This window comes from Hemibagrus wyckioides, linkage group LG24 (assembly GCF_019097595.1).
Source record: "Hemibagrus wyckioides isolate EC202008001 linkage group LG24, SWU_Hwy_1.0, whole genome shotgun sequence".
Lineage (NCBI taxonomy): Eukaryota > Metazoa > Chordata > Actinopteri > Siluriformes > Bagridae > Hemibagrus > Hemibagrus wyckioides.
This window is the reverse complement of record NC_080733.1, coordinates 18,057,453-18,073,427: the sequence shown is the minus strand read 5'-3', so window position 1 is coordinate 18,073,427 and position 15,975 is coordinate 18,057,453. Positions and strand designations below refer to the sequence as shown.

At 42.0% G+C, this 15,975-nt stretch overlaps 1 protein-coding gene across 6 annotated transcripts in view; it reads left to right on the top strand.

The window, feature by feature from the left end:
* The window catches only part of tanc2a (tetratricopeptide repeat, ankyrin repeat and coiled-coil containing 2a), a 134,778-nt gene that overhangs the window by 72,899 nt on the left and 45,904 nt on the right, over positions 1–15,975 (top strand). For 3 of the 6 annotated variants that reach the window (XM_058377352.1, XM_058377351.1, XM_058377353.1), the window contains one exon: positions 7,597–7,779. In XM_058377352.1, the coding sequence (XP_058233335.1) occupies positions 7,597–7,779 (183 nt within the window). Of the gene's footprint in view, positions 1–7,596; positions 7,780–8,939; positions 8,998–9,038; positions 9,091–11,309; positions 11,542–15,975 lie in introns of those variants that run through there. The other 3 variants (XM_058377354.1, XM_058377356.1, XM_058377355.1) reach the window with 3 other exon arrangements.

The following is a 15,975-nucleotide window of genomic DNA, read 5'->3' as shown; positions in this document are numbered from 1 at the left end:
ACATCTGTATAATACTCCAAGACAGTGTACACATCTATATAATACTCTAAAACAGTGTACACATCTGTATAATACTCCAAGACAGTGTACACATCTGTATAATACTCTAAAACAGTGTACACATCTGTATAATACTCCAAGACAGTGTACACATCTGTATAATACTCTAAAACAGTGTACACATCTATATAATACTCCAAGACAGTGTACACATCTGTATAATACTCCAAGACAGTGTACACATCTGTATAATACTCTAAAACAGTGTACACATCTGTATAATACTCCAAGACAGTGTACACATCTATATAATACTCTAAGACAGTGTACACATCTGTATAATACTCTAAAACAGTGTACACATCTGTATAATACTCCAAGACAGTGTACACATCTGTATAATACTCCAAGACAGTGTACACATCTGTATAATACTCTAAAACAGTGTACACATCTATATAATACTCCAAGACAGTGTACACATCTGTATAATACTCCAAGACAGTGTACACATCTGTATAATACTCTAAAACAGTGTACACATCTGTATAATACTCCAAGACAGTGTACACATCTGTATAATACTCTAAAACAGTGTACACATCTATATAATACTCCAAGACAGTGTACACATCTGTATAATACTCCAAGACAGTGTACACATCTGTATAATACTCTAAAACAGTGTACACATCTGTATAATACTCCAAGACAGTGTACACATCTGTATAATACTCTAAGACAGTTTACACATCTGTATAATACTCTTATACAATATATACCTCTGTATAATACTCTAGGACAGTGTACACATCTGTATAATACTCTAAAACAGTGTACACATCTATATAATACTCCAAGACAGTGTACACATCTATATAATACTCCAAGACAGTGTACACATCTGTATAATACTCCAAGACAGTGTACACATCTGTATAATACTCTAAAACAGTGTACACATCTATATAATACTCCAAGACAGTGTACACATCTGTATAATACTCTAAGACAGTGTACACATCTGTATAATACTCTAAAACAGTGTACACATCTATATAATACTCCAAGACAGTGTACACATCTATATAATACTCCAAGACAGTGTACACATCTGTATAATACTCCAAGACAGTGTACACATCTATATAATACTCCAAGACAGTGTACACATCTGTATAATACTCTAAAACAGTGTACACATCTGTATAATACTCCAAGACAGTGTACACATCTGTATAATACTCTAAGACAGTTTACACATCTGTATAATACTCTTATACAATATATACCTCTGTATAATACTCTAGGACAGTGTACACATCTGTATAATACTTTAGTAGAGTATATACATCTGCATAATACTCAAGTACAATATACACACCTGTATAATACTCATGATACTACTCTATACAATTCACTGCTGCTCTTTATTAAACCTTTATATATAGCGCCTATGTGCTACCCTGTACTTTATAGACTTCTGTGTACTATTCTATCGTACAGTGTATCTCTATTGTAGTGCAGCAGTATAATACATTTATATACTTTTATGTACTATGTACCGTATCACCCAGTACTACAGTACACTTTCTTTGTAGTACAGCAGTATAACCACATATATTTTATGTAGTACTGCAGTAATATATGCACAGTATACCTTAGTAGAGTATGTAGTACAGTGTATACCTTATACAACACTGCATACTACTACAGTTATATACAGTAGCTCTTTATTGGTAGAGTAGGCACCCTTTACCCGCCTGTGTTATAGTATACTCCTGCATATCACTGGCTCAGTTTCTTCTTCCACATCAATGCATAGCAATTATACTGTAATGAGTTTATTATTATTGTTCTAATAAATAAATAATGCAGGATTTATTACAGCAGCTTAGTATTTACTACAGAGAGAATATGTGTAGCTGTATGGTGGCCATATTGGAGTATCTCCTTTTGCGTAGCTCCTTTTTGGAGCATACCATGTTGAAACGCCGTAACGTGCTGTCGTGACCCCCGTCCGGTAAAATGGAAGGAGTGAGAACAATGCGAAAGAGGAATGGAGATGTAGAGATCATTAGTTGAGTGCATCTGCAGCCCTCCGCTCCCATTAATTCATGGCATGACCAGCAGAAATGCTTAATTATTGATCACTAGCAGACTACGCCCAGGGATCGCATTTCTAGAAGAAGCAGACAGACGCTCGCTCTCTTATCGTTTGCCTGTACTGCTGCACTCTAGCGAAGTTCAGAGAAAACTTCTGACTGGCTAGTAGCATTAACCTTTCATAAAGCTCTCAGACATGGTGGCGTCCGTATTAATTAAAGATTATCAGAAATGTTAATGTGTTAATGCACCAGATAGCATGAAGCTGAAGCTAGCTTAGAATAATGAATTTAATTATATATCCCTGTTTCCCTAACTTTCTGACTTTTGCGCTGATGCTCGCGCGGTACATTTCATGCTGTGCTAGCTGCGTGTTCAAAACAAAATGAAATAAAATCTGAAGCGAAGTCCGTTTTAAAACCAGCACGACTCTCATAGCAGTGACCGAGATGGAAATGGAATCTGTCATGGAAAATTTGGCTTAGCTAACATTAGACGAGCGTTAGTGCCAGTTCAGTAGATATTGGAAGTGCTGTGAAATTTCACCCACCAAAATGTGTGGGTTTTTTTTTTTTAATGAAGTGTCAAATCATTATAATGGTGCGGCTAATTAGAAAGCTGTTAAAAAAAAAAAACACTTCTTTCAGCTCTCAAAAAGATTTGAGCCTCACTTTAACAGTGATAAATGTCAGAACCATGGACTCAGTGATCAATCACTTTGTGCAAGTGAGGGTTGACCTGATGAAATGGCCAGTGAGTGCAGATACAGAACAGGTTTGTGTAACCATCCAGAAGATGATGAAGATGTCGATGCAGGAAATCGTTTTGTGGGCCGTTCATCAAACAATATTCTGTTACACAGATTCATTTTCTGCCCCCCTCACGTCCTCCTGGCAGCTTCGTTTAAAAAAAACAAAAAAACAACAACAACAACAAATACGGAGCGACGGCCTTGCTCTCTTATCGATTCCTCGTGATGGACTATTATTAGTTTGTTCAGAGTGACCTCCTCTGTTTACCCGGTCGTGATGATTGACGGACGATCTCATCGCAGGTGACCTTGAGGCTCCGGTGCCAGATTGAGGTCCCTAAACCGTCCAGAAACTCAATCAGCGGTGCTGCTGCATGGAGAATGACCTTATTACTCAAAGCCGTGGATGAAGGAGTGAACAGGAGCGTGGAGAAATAGACAGTGTGGAGCTCATCAGCGGTAGCTCGGAGCACAGACCGTGAAGGTGTTCGGTGGAGACGTCACACCGCTTGCTGTAGGCTGCAGGAGCGAAGCTGACGGATTTGTGGTTTAGATCTTCGTTTAAAGGTTCTGAAACGATCCAGCACAAGATTCACATCTCACAGTAGTAGGACACCTGGATCATCCACCACACTCTAGTCATTCGGATGATTCAGGTCTGATCTCTGAACACATGATTAGTGGAAACCCGTAGTATTTGTGTCGTTTATTTAGAAGGATTGTGGTCTAGAACCTTCTAAGAACAGTGTTACAGCCTGATACAGAGCATTAATGAGGTATGTTATCTCCACTGCTCCACACTGAGATCCTGAGAGACACCGACATGTTTTTATGACCTGATTGGACCGCTGCCATGTACAGAAGAGCGCCGAGAGCCTGGAGGTGGAACATATGCCGCTGATGCTGTTAACTGGGCAGTCTTCTCATCGTCTCTGCTGCTCTCCTGGCTTTTTTCAGAGTTCAGCTCTTGGCGTTTGTTCCAGATCGTATCAGTAGAAAGGATGATGGGTTGAAGGTGCAGTGAAAGCAAAGGCAGTGGAAAATTCCACCAAACGTTCTCCTGGACACATCTTACAGGACGAGAACTAGAACTAGGACTAGAACAGCCATCCCAGGAGGTAGAGCTCAGTGTGAAGAAGAGGATCTGCTGAAGAACATGGACATGTCGTGCTGCTTCCATCATCTCTGGATTTTTGTGTGTTGTTTTTTTTTTCCCCCTCAGTGACGGCGCATGCTTGGCACTCAGGAAAACAACCCATTGAATTTGGTATCCTAGCAACCCTGGCATGCTGAGCTCTCAAAGTTCTCAGGGTTCCAACTGATGTGTGGATCAGATCGTGACACAATGTGATTAAACTGATTTGTCCGGTTACATGCCATGAAAGTTGATTGCACCGCTGATTAACCTCCTGAGTCATCTACTGAGGTTTTAGAAACTTCTAGTGGTGGGAGGAGTGTGTGAAAATCAACACTTCCTCTCTCAAGACACAGCAAAGAAGCGTAAAACCCCTGAAAATGTCCGAAAACTCGCTGATGCTGAAGACTCCTTCTGTACGTAAAACAAGCTGTTGCTATAGCAATGATAACATACCAGAACGCTATAGTAAAGGAATCATCACCTTCTGAATCAATCAGAAGTGATCTGAGGTGTTTGCAATGGAATCTAATACCTACTCTGGAGCGGTTCCTTGGGTTCCTGTAAAGGTTCCTCCAGAGAAGCCACACCTACTTTAACTTTGATTGCCGTTTTCTCGACACGTTATGCAAGAACATGAGGTAGCTGTTGACCTTGAGGATTGAATAAAGGATAGAACTCGCACACTTTCTGCTCAGGTTTCCGAGACTCGGCTCTGATTTAGATGGAGATTTATCTTGGGCTGCTCTGATTAGCAGAGCAGCTTCTACGTGGCAAATTAGGAGGCTGCACTTTATCAACGTTCTCTCCAGACACGTATCAGTGTACTATGGCTTTATGGCTTTCTGCTTGTGTATTCAGCTTCCACAGATTTTTCAAATCAAGATAATGCTCAGACACACACACACACACACACACTTCCATTTTAACAGTAGAGATAGTGTGGAAATGGAGCTGCTCATTTTCTCTGATGGATGAAGCTCCAAGGCTTCTTCCGTTTCTCTTTTATTTCATTTCTCAATCTCTTTGCAGTCGATTCTGTGAGTCTGGATCGCGAGCTTCGTCTTTCTGAGGAAATCGGTTTGGACGTACGTCAGTGTGAGTGAGCGTGAAAGTGGATTTGACTTTGGTTGAGACTGGCGGGATTTGATACATACTCTCTCTTCTCTCTCTTTTTTTCCCTCTCCTGAGTCGATTTTCTCCTTTTTGTGGGTTTAGAAATCATCTCCCCTCATCCCCTCATGCAATACTGCATTATGATCTCATTCACATATTTGTTCAGGTTCAAAATTAGCTGTTGATTAACAATTTATGACTAACAAATACAAAAGCCACACCTCCTTTTCTTCCTTCATTAACACTGACAGATACAGAAGCAATATCCTCTTTCATTAAGACTAACAGATACAGAAGCCATGCCCTCCTTCATTAAGACTAATAGATACTGAAGCCACACCTCCTTTTCTTCCTTCATTAACAATGACAGATACAGAAGCCATGCCCTCCTTCATTAAGACTAACAGATACAGAAGCCATGCCCTCCTTCATTAAGACTAACAGATACAGAAGCCATGTCCTCCTTCATTAAGACTAACAGATACAGAAGCCATGCCCACCTTCATTAAGACTAACAGATACAGAAGCTAGCCCTCGTTCATTAAGACTAACAGATACAAAAGTCACACCTCCTTTTCTTCCTTTATTAACACTGACAGATACAGAAGCCATGCCCTCCTTCATTAAGACTAACAGATACAGAAGCCATGCCCTCCTTCATTAAGACTAACAGATACAGAAGCCACGCCCACCTTCATTAAGACTCATGCAATACTACATTATAATCTCACTCAAATATTTGTTCAGGTTTAAAATGAGCTGTTGATTAACAATTTATGCAAAAAAAACCAAAAACAACCTGAAAGTCTATGTCTCATAGCTATGAGCTGTTGGGTTTGTCTCAGTGTGTGCAAGTAAATTGTTATTCTATAAATCCACAGTTTCACAGTAAACTCGATGGCTAGCATGGATTTAAAATGGCTAACATGGGACACAAAGCAAGAGAGTTAGCATACAAAGGTTAGCATACTGTTAATTGAAAAATCTACAAAAGTTAGATTGCAAAAGGTACAATGTTAGCTTCATTTCAAATCTAAAAAAGGTACTTTTTAAACTAGCATAGCGTGTGTTTGTGTAGCTGGCAATGCTATGCTACACTAAGTGTTGAGCTGAAGAAAGAAAAGAAAGTAGCAGTGATTTCTGGGAGCTGGTTTTATTAAGATTCTGGTTTGGGAAATTGAATGAAGGCTCTCTCTCTGTGTGTGTGTGTGTGTGTGTGTGTGTGTTCCATTCATGAGTTTCTGTATTTACTCTCCTCCCGTTGCTGCCATCTGTCGCTGGCTGACCGAATGCTCACAACATGACCACTTCCTGTCTGACGCCATCACATGACGCAGTGCAACTGCAGTAGCAGTGAGACACTGACCCTTCGTCCATCGCTCCAGACCCTGCTGTGTGTGTGTGTGTGTGTGTCAAAGAGAGAGAGGAGTATAAAGAGGAAAGAGTAGTGTAAAAGGAAGGAAAGGACTTGAGAGGGAGGAAAGGCCAGAGAAATGTCTTTGACGTCAGCACAGTCCAGTTTTACACTTTAACACACACACACACACACACAAAAATCATTTTTTTGCCAGGTTAAATTAACGGCAGATCTGAAATACAGAGTGACTTATTTATGTAAATCATGTATATATTTAACATTATAATGACATAAGGCCACGCCCCCTTTATTAACACTGACATATGCAGAAGCCACACCTCCTTTTACTCCATAATTAAGACTGACAGATACAGAAGCCATGCCCCCTTCATTAAGACTTACAGATACACTGGCCACACCTCCTGCTCCTCCTTCATTAAGACTGACAGAAAGAGAAGCCACACTCTCTTCATTAAAACTGACAGATATATAATCCACGCACCCTCCTTCATTAAGACTGACAGTTAAAGAAGCCTTTCCTCCTTTTCTTCCTTTAGTAAGGCTGATGGATATATAGGCCACACCTCCTTCATTAAGACAGACAGATACAGAAGCCACACCCTCCTTCATTAAGACTGATGGAGACGGAAGCAACGCCTCCTTTTCTTCCTTTATTAAGACTGATGCATATAAAGGCCACACCTTCTTCATTAAGACTGACAAAATATAGAGGCCACAACTCCTTCATTAGGACTGACAGATACATAAGCCACGCCCCCTTTCATTAAGACAGACAGATGAAGTCACACCCTCCTTAAATAAGACAGACATAGCCCCCCCATTCGTTAAGACTTACAGATACAGAGGCCACACCTCCTGCTCCTCCTTCATTAAGACTCACAGATACAGAAGCCACAACCTCATCATTAAGACTAACAGATACAGAAGCCTATGTATGTAAAGGCCACACCTCCTTCATTAAGACTGACAGAAACAGAGGCCACACCTCCTTCACTGGGACTATGTGTCTCACTATTATGGTAACTAGAACTAGTGTTTTTTCTGCCTGTTTTATCAATATTCTGTGATCTACATGAACATTATTTGTGTGTGTGTGTGTGTGTGCTCCAGGTGGGGCTCCAGGAGATGGAGAGTGTGGGTTTGAGGGTGATTACGCCGTGCCTCCTCTCCCGGTGACTGAAGGAATGCAGCACATCCGCATCATGGAGGGAGTGTCTCGCTCTCTGCCCTCCTCACCGCTCCTCTCACACCAGGCCCTCAGCATGAGACTACAACCACTCAAGAGACTCCCGGGTAACTCTCTCACACACACACACACACACACACACACACCCCACCAGGCCCTCAGCATGAGACTACAACCACTCAAGAGACTCCCGGGTAACTCTCTCTCACACACACACACACACACACACCCCACCAGGCCCTCAGCATGAGAGTACAACCACTCAAGAGACTCCCGGGTAACTCTCTCTCACACACACACACACACACACACACACCCCACCAGGCCCTCAGCATGAGACTACAACCACTCAAGAGACTCCCGGGTAACTCTCTCTCACACACACACACACACACACACACACACCCCACCAGGCCCTCAGCATGAGACTACAACCACTCAAGAGACTCCCGGGTAACTCTCTCACACACACACACACACACACACCCCACCAGGCCCTCAGCATGAGACTACAACCACTCAAGAGACTCCCGGGTAACTCTCTCTCTCACACACACACACACACACACACACACACCCCACCAGGCCCTCAGCATGAGACTACAACCACTCAAGAGACTCCCGGGTAACTCTCTCTCTCTCACACACACACACACACACACACACCCCACCAGGCCCTCAGCATGAGACTACAACCACTCAAGAGACTCCCGGGTAACTCTCTCTCACACACACACACACACACACACACACCCCACCAGGCCCTCAGCATGAGACTACAACCACTCAAGAGACTCCCGGGTAACTCTCTCTCACACACACACACACACACACACCCCACCAGGCCCTCAGCATGAGAGTACAACCACTCAAGAGACTCCCGGGTAACTCTCTCTCACACACACACACACACACACACACACACACCCCACCAGGCCCTCAGCATGAGACTACAACCACTCAAGAGACTCCCGGGTAACTCTCTCTCACACACACACACACACACACACACACACACACACCCCACCAGGCCCTCAGCATGAGACTACAACCACTCAAGAGACTCCCGGGTAACTCTCTCTCACACACACACACACACACACACACACCCCACCAGGCCCTCAGCATGAGACTACAACCACTCAAGAGACTCCCGGGTAACTCTCTCTCACACACACACACACACACACACCCCACCAGGCCCTCAGCATGAGACTACAACCACTCAAGAGACTCCCGGGTAACTCTCTCACACACACACACACACACACACACACCCCACCAGGCCCTCAGCATGAGACTACAACCACTCAAGAGACTCCCGGGTAACTCTCTCTCACACACACACACACACACACACACACACACACCCCACCAGGCCCTCAGCATGAGAGTACAACCACTCAAGAGACTCCCGGGTAACTCTCTCTCTCACACACACACACATTAACACACGCACACACACTAACACACAGATATACATTACTGAAAAAGACTATATTTTTTACACTCTTAAAAAATTATTTTTATTTTATGTATATATAATGTACTCTTTTTAACGTTAATGGGGTTTATACTGAGAGCTGCGCTTCCCAAAGTGACCACAAGAAGGCTCTCACTCACAGCTCTGTCCTCTCTGCTGTCCTCTATATCACTCATTATTAATCACTCTTTATTTATTTATCTATCCATTTATTTCTTTTTCTTTTTCTTTCTCTTTCTCTTTATTTATTTATTTACTTATTTATTTATTTATTTATTTATTTTTCTTTCTTTCTTTCTTTCTCTGCCAATGTTGAGACTCTTCTGATACTTTTGTGAGTTTATCTCAGACATGGAGCTTCACCTTCGAAGCTGTGAGGCAGCTGATAATTGTGGATAGCAGCAGTTGCTAAGCAGTGATTGGAGGGCACTGGAAAATAAGGCGGGGCTTGAGCTGCTCAATTACTGCAAGAAGTGCTCTGAGTTTCTTTCTTTCTTTCTTTCTTTCTTTCTTTCTTTCTTTCTTTCTTTCTTTCTTTCTTTCTTTCTTTCTCTTGTAGCTTATTTTTCATTCGTTTTTTTAGTTCCTCTCTCTACACAGTCGATGATCAGTAAGTGGAGGGGCGGGGCTTCCACCTCATGGGTGGTTCTGAGATGGTTTCAGATCTTCAGATGTTTCTAGCATCATGTCAGGTGTTGTTACTTTAAGCCTCTGTGTGAGCGTCGGGTCTGCTGACTCTTCTGACACACACACACACACACACACACACACACACACACATTTTGTAATCTTTTTTGAGAGATGGTTTTAACGCCTCCCCGAGTCGGAGATGTGTTGTGAGGTGTGAGTGAGTTACACGGCAGTTAATCTCACAGATGTATTAGTCACAAGCTCTAAACATGCAGCGCAACATCCAACACGACTCTCCGGGAAGTGTTACAGTGTAGTGAAGAGGGGGAGGAGGAGGAGGAAGAAGAGGAAGAAGAGGAAGAGGAGTCTTGTTTGAATCTGGGCAGGATGGGTGCCAATACTTTTGCCAGATGGACTAGAGTCAGTAACTGTAGGTGTAACTGATCAATACAGCTACATGTTGTCATGGAAACCATCCCATGTCTGACATGTAGTGCTCATGTACAGTGCTCTCTCTCTCTATCTGTCTCTTTCTTTCTTTCTTTCTTTCTTTCTTTCTTTCTTTCTTTCTTTCTTTCTTTCTTTCTTTCTTTCTTTCTTTCTTTCTTTCTTTCCCAATCTTGTTCCTATTGCTATCTTATTTATTATTTATTATTTTATGTCTCTTATTTTTTCTTCTTTCTGCTTTTCTTTGCTCTTTTCTTTCTTTCATCCTCTCTCGCTCACTCTCTCTATCTCTCTCTTGCTGTTACACTTTCATTCACACTCGTTTACCCTCCCTCGCTCTGTCATTCCTGCCCTGTTGCCCTCGCTTTCCTTCTGGCTGTAAATAGCCTGTGGGACTTCAGGCAGCTGGGAGACGGAGAGGTGGGACGTAACTGGAGGCACGATTCCGCCTCACTTCCTGTCCCAGGTGACACAGCGACTGACACCTGATCTCTCTATCTCTCTCTCTCTCTCTCTCTCTCTCTCTCATACTCTCTCTTTGTATCTCTCTCTCGCTCTCTCTCTGTGTATCTCTCTCTCTCTATCTCTGTCTCTCTCTCTCTCTCTCTCTCTGTATCCCCCCTCTTTCTCTTCCACTCTTGTTGAGCACAAGTTGTTTTCTTGTGTGCATCCTCGAGCTGAATGTCAGTGTGTAAGAAAGTGTGTGTGATTGTGTATGTGTGGGTGTGTGTGTTTGTAACAGTGTGTGTGTAAGTGAGTGTATGAGTGTGATCATGCGGATGAACGCTCAGGTGCTCAGACTCCTCCACAGTGGTGTGATGTCACATCCTGGTTGTGAATTATTCCGGATTCCTCCTGTCTGTCTCTGTTCATGGAGCCCTGCAGCTAGCGCATCTTCTCCCACAGAGTTTCTGAGTTTCACACTGAAGCGTGTGATGTAACGGGTTAAACGTGGGTGGCGGCGGCGGTAGGAGGCGGGGCGATTGAGCGGCGTTCCCGATGGAAACCCTGTGGCGTGGGAGGTGCGCTTATATAACGACGCGTCACCAGCTGCCTGGAGATTCTTCTTTTAGTCGTATCCGCTTCCAGTCTAGCGCTGTCTCTCCTGTTGCTCGGAGATAACTAGTGCTTCTCTCAGCGCATCATCCAGCTGTCGGTGTGAGGGAACGGACACCTGGAGCCGGAGAGCTGGACACTACAGACTCCTGATCCGGATTATTCCTCCTGATCCAGTGACACGGAAAACTGTGACGACTCATGAACTCCAGCGAGGAGGAAACACCAGGATTGTGACACAGCGACTGGAGCAGTATGTTTTCTTCAGTAAAGAGAAGTGTGTGTGTGTGTGTGTGTGTGTTTCCAGTGTTGTAAATAGTGTGTGTGTGAGGTATAATCATCATATCCAGTGTGTGTGAGGTGTGTGTGAGATATAATCATCATATCCAGTGTGTGTGAGGTATAATCATCATATCCAGTGTGTGTGAGATATAATCATCATATCCAGTGTGTGTGAGGTATAATCATCATATCAGGTGTGTGTGAGGTGTGTGTGAGGTATAATCATCATATCCAGTGTGTGTGAGGTGTGTGTGAGGTATAATCATCATATCCAGTGTGTGTGAGGTATAATCATTATATCAGGTGTGTGTGAGGTATAATCATTATATCAAGTGTGTGTGAGGTGTGTGTGAGGTATAATCATCATATCCAGTGTGTGTGAGGTATAATCATCATATCAAGTGTGTGTGAGGTGTGTGTGAGGTATAATCATCATATCAAGTGTGTGTGAGGTATAATCATTATATCAGGTGTGTGTGAGGTATAATCATTATATCAGGTGTGTGTGAGGTGTGTGTGAGGTATAATCATCATATCCAGTGTGTGTGAGGTATAATCATCATATCCAGTGTGTGTGAGGTATAATCATTATATCAGGTGTGTGTGAGGTATAATCATTATATCAGGTGTGTGTGAGGTATAATCATTATATCAGGTGTGTGTGAGGTGTGTGTGAGGTGTGTGTGAGGTATAATCATCATATCCAGTGTGTGTGAGGTGTGTGTGAGGTATAATCATCATATCCAGTGTGTGTGAGGTATAATCATCATATCAAGTGTGTGTGAGGTATAATCATTATATCAGGTGTGTGTGAGGTATAATCATCATATCCAGTGTGTGTGAGGTATAATCATTATATCAGGTGTGTGTGAGGTGTGTGTGAGGTATAATCATCATATCCAGTGTGTGTGAGGTGTGTGTGAGGTATAATCATCATATCAAGTGTGTGTGAGGTATAATCATCATATCCAGTGTGTGTGAGGTATAATCATTATATCAGGTGTGTGTGAGGTGTGTGTGAGGTATAATCATCATATCCAGTGTGTGTGAGGTGTGTGTGAGGTATAATCATCATATCCAGTGTGTGTGAGGTATAATCATCATATCCAGTGTGTGTGAGGTGTGTGTGAGGTATAATCATCATATCAAGTGTGTGTGAGGTATAATCATCATATCAAGTGTGTGTGAGGTGTGTGTGAGGTATAATCATCATATCAAGTGTGTGTGAGGTGTGTGTGAGGTATAATCATTATATCAGGTGTGTGTGAGGTGTGTGTGAGGTATAATCATCATATCAAGTGTGTGTGAGGTGTGTGTGAGGTATAATCATTATATCAAGTGTGTGTGAGGTGTGTGTGAGGTATAATCATTATATCAGGTGTGCGTGAGGTGTGTGTGAGGTATAATCATCATATCAAGTGTGTGTGAGGTGTGTGTGAGGTATAATCATCATATCAAGTGTGTGTGAGGTATAACCATTATATCAGGTGTGTGTGAGGTGTGTGTGAGGTATAATCATCATATCAGGTGTGTGTGAGGTGTGTGTGAGGTATAATCATCATATCAAGTGTGTGTGAGGTGTGTGTGAGGTATAATCATTATATCAGGTGTGTGTGAGGTGTGTGTGAGGTATAATCATCATATCCAGTGTGTGTGAGGTATAATCATCATATCCAGTGTGTGTGAGGTGTGTGTGAGGTATAATCATCATATCAAGTGTGTGTGAGGTATAATCATCATATCAAGTGTGTGTGAGGTGTGTGTGAGGTATAATCATCATATCAAGTGTGTGTGAGGTGTGTGTGAGGTATAATCATTATATCAGGTGTGTGTGAGGTGTGTGTGAGGTATAATCATCATATCAAGTGTGTGTGAGGTGTGTGTGAGGTATAATCATTATATCAAGTGTGTGTGAGGTGTGTGTGAGGTATAATCATTATATCAGGTGTGCGTGAGGTGTGTGTGAGGTATAATCATCATATCAAGTGTGTGTGAGGTGTGTGTGAGGTATAATCATCATATCAAGTGTGTGTGAGGTATAATCATCATATCCAGTGTGTGTGAGGTATAATCATTATATCAGGTGTGTGTGAGGTGTGTGTGAGGTATAATCATCATATCCAGTGTGTGTGAGGTGTGTGTGAGGTATAATCATCATATCCAGTGTGTGTGAGGTATAATCATCATATCCAGTGTGTGTGAGGTATAATCATCATATCCAGTGTGTGTGAGGTGTGTGTGAGGTATAATCATCATATCAAGTGTGTGTGAGGTATAATCATCATATCAAGTGTGTGTGAGGTGTGTGTGAGGTATAATCATCATATCCAGTGTGTGTGAGGTGTGTGTGAGGTATAATCATCATATCCAGTGTGTGTGAGGTATAATCATCATATCAAGTGTGTGTGAGGTATAATCATCATATCCAGTGTGTGTGAGGTATAATCATCATATCAAGTGTGTGTGAGGTATAATCATCATATCAAGTGTGTGTGAGGTGTGTGTGAGGTATAATCATCATATCAAGTGTGTGTGAGGTGTGTGTGAGGTATAATCATCATATCCAGTGTGTGTGAGGTGTGTGTGAGGTATAATCATCATATCCAGTGTGTGTGAGGTATAATCATCATATCCAGTGTGTGTGAGGTATAATCATCATATCCAGTGTGTGTGAGGTGTGTGTGAGGTATAATCATCATATCCAGTGTGTGTGAGGTATAATCATCATATCCAGTGTGTGTGAGGTGTGTGTGAGGTATAATCATCATATCAAGTGTGTGTGAGGTATAATCATCATATCAAGTGTGTGTGAGGTGTGTGTGAGGTATAATCATCATATCAAGTGTGTGTGAGGTGTGTGTGAGGTATAATCATTATATCAGGTGTGTGTGAGGTGTGTGTGAGGTATAATCATCATATCCAGTGTGTGTGAGGTGTGTGTGAGGTATAATCATTATATCAAGTGTGTGTGAGGTGTGTGTGAGGTATAATCATTATATCAGGTGTGCGTGAGGTGTGTGTGAGGTATAATCATCATATCAAGTGTGTGTGAGGTGTGTGTGAGGTATAATCATCATATCCAGTGTGTGTGAGGTATAATAATCATATCCAGTGTGTGTGAGGTATAATCATCATATCCAGTGTGTGTGAGGTATAATAATCATATCCAGTGTGTGTGAGGTATAATCATCATATCCAGTGTGTGTGAGGTGTGTGTGAGGTATAATCATCATATCCAGTGTGTGTGAGGTATAATAATCATATCCAGTGTGTGTGAGGTATAATCATCATATCCAGTGTGTGTGAGGTGTGTGTGAGGTATAATCATCATATCCAGTGTGTGTGAGGTATAATCATCATATCCAGTGTGTGTGAGGTGTGTGTGAGGTATAATCATCATATCCAGTGTGTGTGAGGTATAATAATCATATCCAGTGTGTGTGAGGTATAATCATCATATCCAGTGTGTGTGAGGTATAATCATTATATCAAGTGTGTGAGGTATAATCATCATATCAAGTGTGTGTGAGGTGTGTGTGTGAGGTATAATCATCATATCAAGTGTGTGAGGTATAATCATCATATCCAGTGTGTGTGAGGTATAATCATCATATCCAGTGTGTGTGAGGTGTGTGTGTGAGGTATAATCATCATATCCAGTGTGTGTGAGGTATAATCATCATATCCAGTGTGTGTGAGGTGTGTGTGAGGTATAATCATCATATCAAGTGTGTGTGAGGTGTGTGTGAGGTATAATCATCATATCAAGTGTGTGTGAGGTGTGTGTGAGGTATAATCATCATATCAAGTGTGTGTGAGGTGTGTGTGAGGTATAATCATTATATCAGGTGTGTGTGAGGTGTGTGTGAGGTATAATCATCATATCAAGTGTGTGTGAGGTGTGTGTGAGGTATAATCATTATATCAAGTGTGTGTGAGGTGTGTGTGAGGTATAATCATTATATCAGGTGTGCGTGAGGTGTGTGTGAGGTATAATCATCATATCAAGTGTGTGTGAGGTGTGTGTGAGGTATAATCATCATATCAAGTGTGTGTGAGGTGTGTGTGAGGTATAATCATTATATCAGGTGTGTGTGAGGTGTGTGTGAGGTATAATCATCATATCAAGTGTGTGTGAGGTGTGTGTGTGAGGTATAATCATCATATCAAGTGTGTGTGAGGTGTGTGTGAGGTATAATCATTATATCAGGTGTGTGTGAGGTATAATCATCATATCAGGTGTGTGTGAGGTGTGTGTGAGGTATAATCATCATATCAAGTGTGTGTGTGAGGTGTGTGTGAGGTATAATCATTATATCAGGTGTGTGTGAGGTGAGTGTGAGGTATAATCATCATATCCAGTGTGTGTGAGGTATAATCATCATATCCAGTGTGTGTGAGGTGT